Here is a 14,786-nt window from a genome sequence, read left to right as displayed (position 1 = left end):
CCGGAAGAGAGGCCAGTTCGGGGAACCATCCATGTAATAGTGGGAGGTTCGGTGGTAGCGGGGTGTACCTCGGTAGCAGCCCGGACTTCAGTTCGCGAAGCGGCCCTCGAAGAACGGAACCCCCCAAAGAGACCAAAGACCGAAGAACCAATCTTTTTCACGGAGGACGACGCGCGAGGAGTCCACTACCCCCATGATGACGCGCTTGTCATTAAACTAAGGATCAGGACTTCGAGGTCAGGCGCGTACTCGTAGATTCGGGCAGCTCAGTGGACATCCTCTTCAAATCAGCATTTGACCAGCTGTAGTTATAGAGGAGCGAGCTGAAGCCCGCGAACACTCCCCTGGTGGGTTTCAGCGGAGAGGAAGTCAGGCCCCTCGGAAAAGTAACTGTCCCTGTGGAAGTCGGCGCATGGCCTTGTGTGGTCAGACTCAACCATGATTTCCTGGTAGTCGCGATCCCCTCCCCATACAATGCCATAATAGGGCGGCCGATCACGCATATCCTACGGGCGGCGGTCTCCACCTACTATTTGGCCATGAAGTTCCTACAAACTTCGGTATAGGGGTAGCGCGGGGCGACCAGCTCGAGTCCCGCAAGTGCTACGTTGCCGCCCTGAAGGGAAAAACCAAGGCGACCGACGACCTCGAACTGGAGCGGCCGGCGGAGCAAGGTAAGGAACGAGCTTCGCCCACGGAGGAAACTGTTGCAATCCCGACTTCAGCTACGGACCCAGCTCGCACACTAAGCATCGGAGCTTCCATCGAAGACCCCCTACGAGCCGAACTGGTGAGTTTTTTACTTCAAAATTTAGATATTTTTGCCTGGTCCGCGGCCGACATGCCCGGCATTAGCCCCGGACTGATAACTCACAAACTTAATACTGACCCTGTAGTCAGACCCGTTAGACAGAAGAAACGCAACTTAGCCCCATAACGCTGGAGAGTGGTCGACGAGGAGGTCGAGAAGCTCCTCGCAGCAAACTTCATAAGGGAAGTCCATTACCCGAGCTGGGTGGCCAACCCGGTGTTGGTAAAAAAGGCAAGCGGCAAGTGGCGCATGTGCGTCGACTATACCGACCTGAATCGAGCTTGCCCGAAAGATTGTTTCCCCCTCCCCAGAATTGACCGTCTAGTGGACGCGACCTCGGGAAACGAGTTGCTAATCTTCCTGGACGCCTACTCGGGCTACAACCAAGTTAGGATGGACCCATCCGATAAGGAAAAAACCAGCTTCATAACCGAGTTCGGCCTGTATTGCTACAAAGTCATGCCCTTCGGACTAAAAAATGCCGGAGCGACTTTCCAAAGACTTGTAAATAGGCTATTTCGGCCCTTGATTGGTACGAAGATAGAGTGCTATGTAGACGACATGGTCGTCAAGACTCAGTTTTCACAAGAATTAATAGAAGACTTAGATTCTGTTTTCCAAATCCTGCGTCAGTTTAGCATGAAGTTGAACCCCAACAAGTGTGTCTTCGGTGTCACCTCGGGCAAGTTCCTAGGCTACATTGTCAATCAGCGCGGTATTGAGGCCAACTCGGACAAAATAAAAGCCATTCTAGATATGAAACCACCTCGGAAAGTAAAAGAGGTTCAGAAACTAAACGGCCACATAGCCGCTTTAAGCCGCTTCTTGACTAAGTCAGCAGACCGCTGCCTACCCTTCTTCAAGGCAGTCAAAGGCAAAGGGTTCGAGTGGACCCTGGACTACTAGTTCGCGTTCGACGATTTGAAAGGTTACCTCGCTAGTGTGCCGACCTTAGCCCGGCCTGAGGTGGGCGAAGTCTTAGAACTGTACCTCTCGGCGAGCGACGAGGCGGTCAGTTCGGTACTGATAAAAGAAACAGACCGGGTCCAACGACCCATCTATTATGTTAGTAAAATTTTGCAGGGAGCAGAGGCAAGGTACCCGGAGATAGAAAAACTAGCATACGCCCTAGTAATAGCAGCTCAGAAACTCCGCTCATACTTCCAGGCTCACACCGTCATCGTCCTAACTGACAAATCTCTTAAACAAGTTTTACTCAAACCCGAGGTCTCCGGTCGACTGACGAAATGGGCCATCAAACTCAGCGAGTACGACCTCCAGTACAAACCGAGGACCGCTATCAAGGTCCAAGCTTTGGCAGATTTTATCGCCGAGTGCACTTTTAGCCACGAATCCCTACAGGTCGAGCCCGAGGTCCCCAGTTCGGGCGAACCTGGAGCTCCTGAGCCCATAGAGTCCGAACCCCATGAAGTAGCAGCCAGTGTGGCCTCTCTCCTGGTCAGGCGAAGCGCGAATTGGGATGAGGAGCCCTGGATCCTTCACGTGGACGGTTCCTCGAACCGGCAAGGCAGCGGAGCTGGAACAGTCTTGTGCGGCCCGGGCGGCACAAAGATAGAATACGCACTACGCTTTGAGTTCGCGGCATCCAACAACGAGGCAGAGTACGAAGCACTGATCGCCGGGCTGGACCTAGCGCGAAAGGTAAAAGCAACACACTTGGTCATCTGCAGCGATTCTCAGTTCGTGGGGAACCAAGTTACCGGCGAGTACGAAGCACGCGATCTCTCCATGATTGCATATTTGGCCAAAGTAAAAGAAGCCCTTCTCAACTTCCGGTCACACATCATCAGGCAAATCCCGAGGTCAGAAAACACTGAGGCCGACGCCCTGTCTCGGTTAGCCAGTATGAGTCACAACAATATGAGAACTGTGTACATAGAGGACCTACCTCGGCCTAGTATTCTCGTGGGGACAGAGGAGGTTGCTTCCGTCTTAGAAGCAGAGCCGAGCTGGATCGATCCACTCGCGAGCTTCTTGATAGACGGAACCCTCCCTACAGAACGCAATGCGGCCAAGAGGGTGCAGCGCCAGGCGGCCAAATACGTCATAATAGACGAACGGTTATACCGACGGTCATACACGCTCCCCTATTTGCGTTGCCTACGACCTACCGATGCCGAGTTCGTACTCTGCAACACTCATTAAGGCCTGTGCGGCGGACATTTGGGGGGCAGAGCACTCACCCAAAAGGCACTTCGACAAGGATACTACTGGCCAACGATGAAGGCAGAAGCTGTCGAGCTCGTCAGAAAATGCGACAAGTGTCAGAAGCACACTAACATCCACCATCAACCTGCCTCCGACCTCAAATACCTCGCCAGCCCGTGGCCCTTTGCACAATGGGGCATCGACCTCCTAGGGCCATTCCCACCAGCAACAGGCGGAAGAAAATTCTTGGTTGTTGCGGTAGATTACTTTACGAAGTGGATAGAAGCCGAACCTCTGGCAACTGTTACGGCTTGAAACATACAGAATTTCTTTTGGAAGAACATAGTATGTCGGTTCGGGTTACCTCGGGTACTAATCTCCGACAACGGCAAACAGTTCGAGGGTATCAAGTTCCAAGAGTGGTGCCAGAACATGGGGATTCGGCAAAATTCATGTCAGTCGCGCACACGCAGGCAAACGGTCAGACGGAAGTAATGAACAGAGCCATCTTGCGCGGACTGAAAAGCACGTCTGGATCGAGCTAAGGCATTGTGGGCCGAAGAGCTACCAAGTGTCTTATGGGCTCACCGAACTACCGAAAAAGCAGTCACGGGAGAAACCCCCTTCAACCTCACCTACGGCACTGAAGCAGTGATCCCGGCGGAAATCAAAATACCAACGTTGCGATTAGAAACATACGACGATCGGACGAACGGAGACGAGTTACGCACCAACCTCGACCTACTGGACGAGGTAATGTACCTCACGCACATCCAAACAGCAGCATACCAGCAGCAGGTAGCTCACTACTACAATAGCAGAGTAAAGCAACGAAGCTTCCGAGTCGGCGACCTGGTCCTTCGTAAGATTATGGTGCCCGAACCTGGTATCGGCAAGCTTGGATCTAAATGGGAAGGGCCCTATAAAGTAAAAAGAGCGCTCGGGGGCGCATACGAACTCGAAATTTTGGAAGGCAAACGAATACCTCGAACGTGGAACATCGTGAACTTAAGGCGATACTACCTATAAACCACCAAGCGAAGTGGACGAAATCAGGCCCTATGTGCCACAAGGCAAGCCAAGAGAAACTTCGGCGTAGACAAACAAAGAGCACATTATCAGCTCAGCAAAAAATCAGTTCACGGCATAAAAGACCGCGGAAATTTAATAACCCGGCAAAGAAACAATTCGGGGAAGATAAGCAAGGGGAAAAAGACAATACTCCATTGCAAGAAACAGTACATTGGCAAAAAAAAAAATTTGCATTCCCGGAGCCACTTCTTCGCCATCGGAAGGCACTTCAACAACACCCGAAGGCCCTGCCTCTCCTTCAGAGTCTGGCTCGCCATCGGCAGCATTGGCCATCTCTTGAGTTATACGCGAAGTGGTTATGGCACTTACATCGAGGTCGGGGTACGTATTCCGGATCATCCACCGGCTCAACTTGAACCCCCTCCTGTAAGAGTCCACCATCAGATCGTCAAAACGCAGAGAGGCAATGTAGTCTTCAACTGACTTCTTCTTGGCGTCTTTAATGCCTTGGGAAAAAATCTGTGTTCTCTCCCTGATGTCCTCCTGAAGATATTCGACTTGATGCTGCAAATCCAACTTCAAGTCCGCCATATGCTTGACAACTACCCCCATGGCCTCGGCGTCACGCTGAGACCTCACCTGTCTGGCCATCACGACGCGAGCAGCCTCTTCAGCAGCATAAGCAGCCGCCTCAGCAGCCCGGGTATTTGCCTCTGCAACACGGAAGGCTTCTTCAGCAGCACGGGCGGCAGCCTCAGCAGCTCGCGCCTGTCGCGAGCTCCTCTCCACTTGGGCCGCCAAGGCATGAATTGAAGAATTCACCTACCAAAAGAAACAAGTGAGCAAATGACAGCAGAAGCAACAGAATAAAAAAGGAAGACAGAATCTAACTTACCACCATGGCATGTGTTACGGGGCGGCAAGCGACCTGATTCAAGGGAAGATCGGTCCATGCCACGACCTCCTCAGGGAAAGTAGCGTCCCTACTCTTCTAAAGAGCGTAGTTCGGCGTCAACACGCTCCTAAACTCCCCTTGAGCTCCCGAGCTTGAGGGCTCAGCCCGCGTATGAGCAGACCCGGAGTGAGCAGGAGCACTTGAGTACATAGGAGCGCCCGTATGAGTGGTTTCAGCGTAAGGCGCCCCGAAAGTTTAATGCACCGGTGGAGTCACTTCGGGCTCCCTGGGCAGATCCTCTGGCGTATGGTCTGGAACTTGGGGCACCTCATCCAGGGGCAGCTCGGTACGAGTTCGCTTGGCGACCCGCTTCCTCCTCTTCATACCTTGGAACAAACGCCCCCCACGAGTTCTCTCCGCGTCCATCACACCTGCAGAAATGAGTTCGACATCAGAAAAAATGAAAGAACAAAGCAAGCAAGAAACCGCATAGCTAGAAACCTACCCAAACTCAGGTCGGCTGCAATAAGCTCGGCCTCCGTTAAGTAGTGGTGGCACTTTAAGCCTTGCCGTGCCCATTGCCGGAGACCCTTCACCGTCTCTTTATCAAGAGTTACGCCCAAATCGGGAGCGGCCTCACCCCACCCGGTTTGAAAGGGCCATCCTTGTGCACTTCGCACGCTGAAGTAGTCCCGCTTCCAAGCCAGGACCTTATTAGGAAGATCGTGCAGAAGCTTAAAACCCTGGCAAGGAGAAAGGTAATACGCCCGTCTCCCCCCATGAAGAGAACCCGCCTGTCTCTTGAGCATCAAAATAGAGGAGAATATCTCTAAGTCTAAGGGGAAGTTCTGCTCGCAAAAAAGGGAAACTGTCCCCACCAGGTTCCGAATAGAGTTCGGATGAAGCTGACCAATGGTGACACCGAAGTGGTTTATGACTTCGACGAGAAGGGGATGGAAAGGAAGTCGCCACCCTGCAGCGAGCTTCTCTCAAAAAATCACGATCTCGTCGGGACCGTGTTCCCCCCAGGAAGATTGTAAGACAGAAGTATGGATTGAAGCCCCTCAGGCGTCATGGTCGAAGGACCAAACCTGTCTAGCATCCGCCCTTGGCGGGAGGTAGACGCCAAACTGTCCGAAGCGACTCGGCCCACTAGTTCATAGTCCTCAAGCTCCACCTCAAGATCACTGAGGCAGTCTGGGAACACGGCTCGGTTGGTGGAACCTACGTCGGCCCTACTCGAAGAATCGTCTGATCTATCAAAGCTAAACATTGGGGAAAAGATGGATTCAAGAAAGTACTCACCGGAAAGTTTGAGAACAAGCCAAAGAACCGTGAAGACTGTATAACCTGCCTTGACGCGAGCTGGAAAAGACTTGGACGCGAGCTGAAAGGTTGGACGCGAACTCAGTAGACAAACCGCAGAAGTGACAAACCGACTGGGGTCCCCCACTATTTATAGCTACAGTAACCAAGAATTGACCGTGCAGATCAAAGACGATTCGACGGCCCACGTTCTTACTGACCGCACGACCCCTAAGGTTGAGACGTGATTGGCGCACGTGTTTCCGGAAAAAGCAAAACGTCAGCGCACGTCTTTTTGAAACTGACGTCGCTTCGACACGCGTCTTTCCGAAACTGACGCGCCGCACGTCTCCCTGACAGTCGCCCGCGGACGTACAGCAGTGGCGCGCCTTTTTGAAATGACCCGTTGTCACGTCCCAGCAGCGCGAATTGGTTTGAAATTTAAAACGTGCGCTGTCACAAAGATGAACTTACAATTTATCTATAATTTTTGAGGACTTTAGCATGGATTTTTATGCCGGTTTTATTAATTTTTGCCTTAATTTAGCTTAATGCTAAGAATAGGTTCAGGGATAATCAATCCAAGAGAAGGAAGGAAAAAGGCAAGAAAAGAAGGTTCAAAAAGACCAATTTCAGTCCAGCCCGGTCGTGGAAGCAAGAGAGAGCACTTCGGCCCAAAAAGAGCAAGTGAATTCCTTGAGAAAACCCCAGAAAATAAAGCCTAGCTATGAGGAGAATTCGGCCCAGCAAGGAAGGCCCATTTTTAGCCCAAATAACAGCCTAGAGTGTAGCCCACATGAGCTCAAAAGCAAGCTAAGTTGTAGCCCAAATAGCAGCCCAAAGGGAGCTAGGGGCGGCAACTTCTAGGAGTTTCTTGAAGAGAAGGAGGGAGCACTCTAGAAGGTTCATGAGGGGTGTAATACACCCCATTCTAGAGGCTTCAAGAAGGGGCAAGAGCCCCCTTGAAAAACTATATAAGGAGGCCTCTAGGAGGGGAGAAAGTTGTTCAATTGCTTGAGAGAAAGGCTCTCCCACTCTTAGAGGTTCAGCCACCTTGAGAGAAGAGAAGAGAAGAAGGCTAGGCGCAAGGAAGAAGAAGAAGAAGGGCTGAAGGAAGTTCAAGACAAGCAAGCTAGAAGAAGAAGGTGAGTTCGAATTGAGGGATTGTGATTCAAAGATTTTTTGTAATAAATCATTTGTAGTTTCATTCTCTTTTGATTTGAATTCAGTTTCTTAGTTATATGTTCTTTCTTCTTTCTCCTTGTTTCCATTCTTCCTTGATGTATTTCAGCTTGTAAAATTTCAGTTCAGCAATCTAATTCTTTTTGATTCATTCAAATGATCATGCATTGTACTTGAAGTTTCTTGAATAAGGGTGTGATTGCAGATCAATTCGGCCAACTAACCTTCAAAACTCAGATCTGAATTCTCAGATCTGAGATTGCAAGATCTGAATTGCTTGAAAGAGAATTCAGATCTGCAATTTTCAGATTGGGCGAATTAATCTACAGCTTGGAATTCCTAGAGTGCTTGAGAGAGACTCTAGGAATTCAGATCTACTATTCAAGAACTGAATTGAGTGCAAGGTTAGAGATAACTTGCACAATTCAGTTGGTGATCAATTCAGATTTGAATTGATGCCTTAGAAGTGTTTGAAGAAATGCATGCATGGGGATTAGATTCTTGCTAGAGATAGAAGAACCGTCACTCATGCATAGGATGAACATGCACTTGAGAGAGGCTGTTCATGACCTTGGGGTTTCACCAAACCAAGGCTCAATCATGATTCATTCGAATGATCCAAATTGATAGATTGCTGAATTCTGAGATTGACATTTACTGCTTACTCTTCTAACCTGAATTGAAGGCAATTGGACCAATGATTTAGATAGATTTTAATTTAGGATTTCTTAGCTTTCATTAGAGTTTTGATTTATTTGTTGATCAGATAAGAAATGTTCAATTTAGTATTGGTAATTGTTTCCTAAATCCTCGTGGGAACGATACTTCACTCACTACTTTATTACTTGAACGGCTAGTGCACTTGCTAGTGTCACAATGAGCCACACATCAAGTTTTTGGCGCCGTTGCCGGGGATTTAGAGAAGCAATATTAGGAAACATTGAGCATTCTTAATCTGATCTCATTCAGCATTGCATTCATAGTTGGGTTAATTTGCTAACTTTTTCATTTCAGCTTGGACTGCAACTGCTGTACTCATGTAGTTATGTTTCTTCTTTCTTAAGTAGATTACTCTCTTTTTCTGGTTTCAGTTTCATTTTAATAAAGGCATATTTGATTTCTATTCAATCTTGATGTTGTTCCCTTCAAAAAGAAAAAAAAAAGAAAAAAAAATTTCACAAAAAACATGAGTGTTGCAGATCTGAGTTGCATTCGGCACTCAGATCAGCAGATTTCAGATCTGCAGCACTCAGCTGAAAAGAATTGCTTGTGTTTCAGAATTTTATTTCTTTTTCCATTACAAAAAAAAATATATATATATATATATATAAAATGAAAAGAAAAAAAAGGGAGATCTTTTGAACAACCAGAGGAGCAATTGAGAATTCGGATCAGAACTCAGATCTGAGTTCAGATCTGAATTCTGCTATTGCAGATCTGCAACAGTTCAGATCTGAGTTCCTCTGAACTCAGACCTGAACTGATGAAATTTTGAGGGGAATTAGGTGTCATCACCACCCCAATTCACCCTAGGGCACTTCTTCTATTCCCCAAAAAAAAAAAAAACAATTTGGTAGCAATAACTGAAGGTAAGGCAATTGAGATTTCAGATCCGAACTCAGACTTGAGTTCAGACCTGAACTCTGCTATAGCAGAACTGCAATACTCAAAAAAAAAAAAATCTGTTCTCAGCCCTTTATTATTCTTTTCTTTCGTTGCAAAAAGAAAAAAAATATATATTTAGATAGTGAAAAAAAAAAGAGAGAGAGAAAGAACCATGGAAACCAAGGATTCGGATCAGAACTCAGATCTGAGTTCAGATCTGAGTTCTGCTGTAGCAGATCTGCAACAGTTCAGATCTGAGTTCTCTTGAACTCAGACCTGAACTGATGTAAATTTAAAGGATAATTGGGGGTTATCGTCACCCCAATACACCCTACAAAAAATCTGCTATCTCCCAAAAAACAATTGGATAGTCATGGTTGAAGAAATTCGGATCTGCAACCACCTAGATCTGAACTGGGGTTGTGAACAGAGCAGGATACAGGGCATACTTTGCTGTATTAAATAACTTGTACTCCGATCTATCTAAGCTGATTTGGTTGAAGAAAAGTATATTTAATCTGAGAATTTTTTTATGCCTCAAGAGATTTCATGAAAAGTGGCACTTCCACACCATTTTTCTATTAGAGTTCAGACCTATAGCAGGGCTACTATAGCAGACCTGCTACAGCAAGACTGAACCAGGGCAGGTTTTGAACAGGTTTGTATTACAATTAACATTACTAAATTGGCATTGTGAATTGTCCTAGGCAGATCTTTGAAATTTTTTTTTCAAGATAGATAGCTCTGATTTCAGCTGTGCATGAATAGAAAGTCTAACAGATCTGAATGGGTGTGTGCAGCCGTGTGTACTACATTCCAATAAGTGTATACTCCATCAAGGGCTACATTGATGGAGCCATGTTTCTTCTCTTGATACTTGATTGTTCCATCCTTAGTTTCAGTTTTAATGTAGCTTATGCAAATCAAATTTCTCTTCTTCTTTTGGTTCTAAAAAAAAAAAAAAATACAAATAAATAAATAAATAAATCTCAAAATGAGTTCAGATCTGAATTGCATTCATCAATCAGACCTGCACTCATCCAAAAAGATTTTGGTTGCATTGCTGTATTTTGTTTTAGTTTTCTTCCTTTAAAAAAAAAAAAAAAAAAGAAGGAAAGAAAAGAAAAATAGAAAAAGAAAAGAAAAAGAAAATAAGATCCCAGCATCCACACCATGGTGAATACAGGTCTGATTTCAGATTATTTTTTTCTACTGATTGATTTCGGTTTTGTGCAGATCTGTATACAGCATGTTTCATTGCTAATATCAGTAGGTTATCCTACTGAATTGCTCAGTTTTAGTATGGCTACTCCATCTGGTGTTTGGTGATGCATAGCTCATCAAAACAGTGGGCTCAGATCTAATATTTAGTAGCCTTCCAATATGGAAATCAGACCTGAGCACAACTGTACTGTTATCAGCAGCTGCTATTATATTTATTGTTGTTCTTAGTGGCTTCTGAGATTTCAGAGCTGATCTCAATTTTGTGTAGAACTGATGTCTGAATTGCTATCAATCCTTTGTACATTGACTTCAGTTTAGTGTATTGACCTTCAGTAGCACAGAAGAGCCTTTTAATATGAAACTCAGACCTGAACACAATCACTGCTGATCCGCACTTGGCTGTCCTCAGTAGCTGCTAAGATTTCATAACTGTATATTACTGTTCTCAGTAGCTACTGAGATTTCAGCTCTCAGCAGTTTAGATCTGTGTAATTAAATCCCGTCCCTGATTTCAGCAATATAAAGAAGAGGAATTTGTAAACTGTTGTTCTACTCAGAGATTACTGAATTCAGACCTGTTTGTAAATTGCTACTGAATTCTGTATATTGAATAAAATGTTGATATGCTTTTAGTTAGCTGCATTTATTTATTTTAGGATGTAGGTTTGTATATTCCAATACTTCACTTTACATTTTCAGTTGTAATAGGATTAGTTATTTATTTTCTTTTGTGAATATTGGCCTTTTTATTGCTTTGACCTTTACAGTTTATGACAAGCAGACCTGAACTGGAAGAGATCCTTTACGACCCGGAGATTGAACGGACTCTCCGTGTCCGTTTGAGAGCTGCTAAGCAAGTCAGACAAGAAGCACAAGAAATGGCTGAACAAAGAACTATGATGGATTATGCCAAGCCTACCCTCACCGGGACTGTCTCCAGCATTATCAGGCCAACTATTGCTGCCAATAACTTCGAAATTAAACCGGCCATAATCCAAATGATACAAAATACGGTTCAGTTTTGTGGTATGGCCCATGAGGATCCGAATGCCCATATTGCTAACTTCTTGGAAATCTGTGACACCTTCAAACACAATGGGGTAAGTGATGATGCCATCCGGCTGAGGTTATTCCCATTTTCTTTGAAGGATAAAGCCAAAGCTTGGTTGAACTCATTACCGGCAGGATCTATAGCCACATGGGACGAAATGGCCAGCCGTTTTCTCTCTAAATATTTTCCCCCTTCTAAAACTGCTAAAATGAGGAATGACATCACTACTTTTTTCCAGCAAGAGGGGGAATCTCTCTATGAGTCCTGGGAACGTTACAAGGAGCTACTAAGGAGGGTTCCTCACCATGGCCTTCCGATTTGGCTGCAGGTGCAAACATTTTATAATGGTCTGACCGATTCAAACAAGACCATCTTAGATGCAGCAGCTGGGGGCTCCATAAACAATAAGACTCCCGAGGTTGCCCATGCACTCATCGAGGAGATGGCAGCCAATAACTACCAATGGCATTCAGAAAGGACACCAGTTAGAAAGCAGCATGGCCTTCATAATGTGGATACATACACAGCTCTCTCTGCACAAATAGGAGCACTTAGCAAAAAATTTGATGAGATGCAGATGGAAGCTATGCATATACAGTATGATAAGTGTGGGGGAGGCCATGATAGCACTGAATTCCAAGTTGGCAGTCAGACTTTTCAGTCCACAGAACAAGTAGACTTTGTTGGCAACTTTACAAGACAGCCAGGAAATCAGTACCATCATGCCCATAACCCCGGATGGAGAGGCCACCTGAATCAGCATGCACCTAAGCCTTTCCACCAAAACTTCTATCAGCCGGAACCAAAATCTAACTTGGAGGAGCTGATGACCAAGTTCATAGCTAGTGCGGAAAATAGATTTCAGAAAAACGAAACATCGATAAGGAACTTGGAAACTCAGGTTGGGCAGCTGGCACAGATGATTTCAGAAAGGGCTCCGGGTACCTTACCTAGTAACACCATGGTAAACCCAAGGGAACAAGAGGCTGTTGGGAGAATTCCCAATTCAGATACTTAGTCATAAACTGTCTTACTTGCTTTTTGTTTTTATTTTTCATAGCATTTAAGTTTAGTTAGTTTTTCTTAGAATTTAATTGAATAAAGATACTGATCTCCTCTTCTAGTTTGCAAGTGATTTCTAGCAGAAGAAGTTTTCCACCGACAACATATTGCAGAATTTAAGAATGAATTTAGACTTACCACCTATGAGAATGCCAAAGTTTATAAAGAAAGAATAAAAAACTGGCATGATAAGAACTTGCTGAGACGGGACTTTTATGTAGGCCAACAGGTATTGTTATATAATTCCCGTCTCCGCTTGTTTCCAGGTAAGCTGAGATCCAGGTGGTCTGGACCCTTTACCATTTCACAGGTTTTTCCCCATGGGGCTATAGAACTCACCCACCCAGTTCAAGGCACGTTTAAAGTAAATGGTCAGCGCCTGAAACCATATTTAATGGGCAGTACTGTACCCCCTCCATCCACTGTTTATCTAGATAACCAATAATCTCTTATGCTTGCTCATGAACAAGTTAAGGAATCTTTTTGTCATTTATCTTTTTAGAATATTAGTTAGTAAAATAAAGATCTTTTTCTCAAAATTCCAATTCTTTAAGGACTCAGTTCATCATTTTCTTTTCTTCAGTTTGCTCTAGCAAGTGTGACTCCCTAACACTACGAACATTGAGGACAATGTTCATCTCAAGTGTGGGGGAGTGAGCCCGAGGCTAGGGTATGGGGGTTGAAACCATGCACCTCATGCACCCCAACACACATATGCAAGCAATGACATCACAAAAAAAAAAAAAAAAAAAAAAAAAAAAAAAAGAAAGACTGGAACCCCTCAAGTTCATTACTATTTATTTGATGATTTTTTTTAAGAAGGAATTCAATGAGTTGAGGGAGACTGATGTACTTGTTAAGTTTTTATTCTTGTGAATGACCCAATTTGATTTATGCAGGAGAAAAGGGGAGATGAATATGCCTTTCAGCATGACTAGCCCTAACTTCCTTCATGTGTATGGAAGCCCTTGATTTCATTGTTAATGGTCAAGAGAGCTAGTGCACATCTGAAGTGCTAATTCTTGAGGTTCAATAATTGCAAAGAAGGACAAAAGCCCAAATTGACTCCGCTATTCTGAGCTGAATAGTAAAACTAGCAGCTTAGAACATGAGTCCTATTTACCTACCTCAAACAAGTGACCAGTGTGAGATGGAGCATAAGATGCACTCACACCAAAAAAAAAAAAAGTGTGAGATGGAGCATAAAATGCACTCACACCGAAAAAAAAAAAAAAAAAAAAAAAAAGGTGAGATGGAGCATAAAATGCACTCACCCTTAGAAATAAGTAATTGTGGTGACAACCGAGGTTCAAAGGGGCACTCTAAAGTTGAACTCTCATAGAGATTTAGTTATAGATGTGAAACTTAGTGAAATTTGATTATTAACCTTGACAATTAAGGAGCTGATTTATATATGAATTAGGAGTGAAGGCTAGACTATGATGAAATTCATATTCTCCTTTCCTCGGATCTGATACATATCTTAAATGGTAATTTACAAGAATAAGAGTTGAGCACTTACAAAAGTTCCCCGACTACTCAATGCATTTCTATCTTAAAAAGTTCACCAGGTAAATGGTGAGAACAGAAGGGGGGAATGTTAAGTTTATGGCTGATGTCTTTGCTTGAGGACAAGCAAAAGCTTAAGTGTGGGGGTATTTGATGAACTTACAATTTATCTATAATTTTTGAGGACTTTAGCATGGATTTTTATGCCGGTTTTATTAATTTTTGCCTTAACACCGCCATCTCCAGTTAGATGACGGTTAGGCAGTGACGGTTCTGTCTCAGCAGAAATGACGATGGCCGAATTGACAAGCACAATGGTAATCATACTTGACCTGACAAGGGCCCCGGGACGAGTGCACGAAGTGACTATAAGAGCCACCTGCCCTCCGACAACAGAGGTATGCAAACTTTGCGCTATCTGGTATTACCTTGCTTTTGACGGATTCTAACTTGAGCTTCGGAGCCTCTACACCGGGTTCCCCCCAGAGCTTCTCCATCTCCTCCATTTTAGGTTCCATGCTACCCCGTTCGGAAGCAAGGCAGCGGACAGCTAAGACCGGCCGAATCGCACTCCATCAGTATCAATAATCTGTCTCCCTTGTTTCCCAGACTACTCTTTAACTTGGCCGAATAGATCCCATGGGCCAGCCATGGTCGTGGTTGTTGTGTGGCACCCTTGGCCCCTAATGGCTTTGAATCTCTATTCTCTACAGTAGACCAGTATCCCACCATTCAAACTGCCCACCCCACTCCACTATGAAAAAGCACAAACTAATTAAATAAGGTAAATTAAATGAAACAATCACTAAGGGGTGTCCTGTACTACATATGCAAAAAATGTGGTGTGTTCTCTAAGTTAGTGCATGCTACTATGGTGTAATCAAAATGGTAGGGTTTGAAATTCATCACTGATTTGATAGTGTTATATGCCGAAGTGGTGA

General features: G+C 44.9%; 1 protein-coding gene and 1 non-coding gene across 3 annotated transcripts; one reads left to right on the top strand and one right to left on the bottom strand.

Annotated features, from left to right (window-relative positions):
• Positions 1–7,232: 7,232 nt before the first annotated feature.
• On the top strand, positions 7,233–12,425 carry LOC148868152 (uncharacterized). 2 transcript variants are annotated; one of them, XM_088973199.1, is made up of 2 exons: positions 7,233–7,357; positions 11,005–12,425. In XM_088973199.1, exon 2 carries the CDS (start codon positions 11,102–11,104, stop codon positions 12,290–12,292), a length of 1,191 nt encoding a protein of 396 aa, XP_088829325.1. In that variant the 5' UTR covers positions 7,233–7,357; positions 11,005–11,101; the 3' UTR covers positions 12,293–12,425. The 2 variants fall into 2 exon arrangements, with proteins under 2 accessions (XP_088829325.1, XP_088829324.1); XM_088973198.1 differs by having other exon boundaries at positions 10,236–12,425.
• LOC148868153 (small nucleolar RNA R71) lies at positions 11,480–11,586 on the bottom strand. The gene has a single exon (XR_016108597.1). It is a non-coding gene; the product is annotated as a small nucleolar RNA R71 (small nucleolar RNA).
• Positions 12,426–14,786: the final 2,361 nt, after the last annotated feature.

The sequence above is a fragment of the Nelumbo lutea genome, chromosome 2 (genome assembly GCF_056320005.1).
Source record: "Nelumbo lutea isolate HS-2025 chromosome 2, American lotus-T2T, whole genome shotgun sequence".
Classification (NCBI taxonomy): domain Eukaryota; kingdom Viridiplantae; phylum Streptophyta; class Magnoliopsida; order Proteales; family Nelumbonaceae; genus Nelumbo; species Nelumbo lutea.
This window is presented reverse-complemented; position numbering and strand designations above follow the sequence as displayed.

Excerpts from the sequence above, each read along its gene's own strand:
- LOC148868152 (XM_088973198.1), top strand. The coding sequence starts at position 10,994 with ATGACAAGCAGACCTGAACTGGAAGAGATCCTTTACGACCCGGAGATT.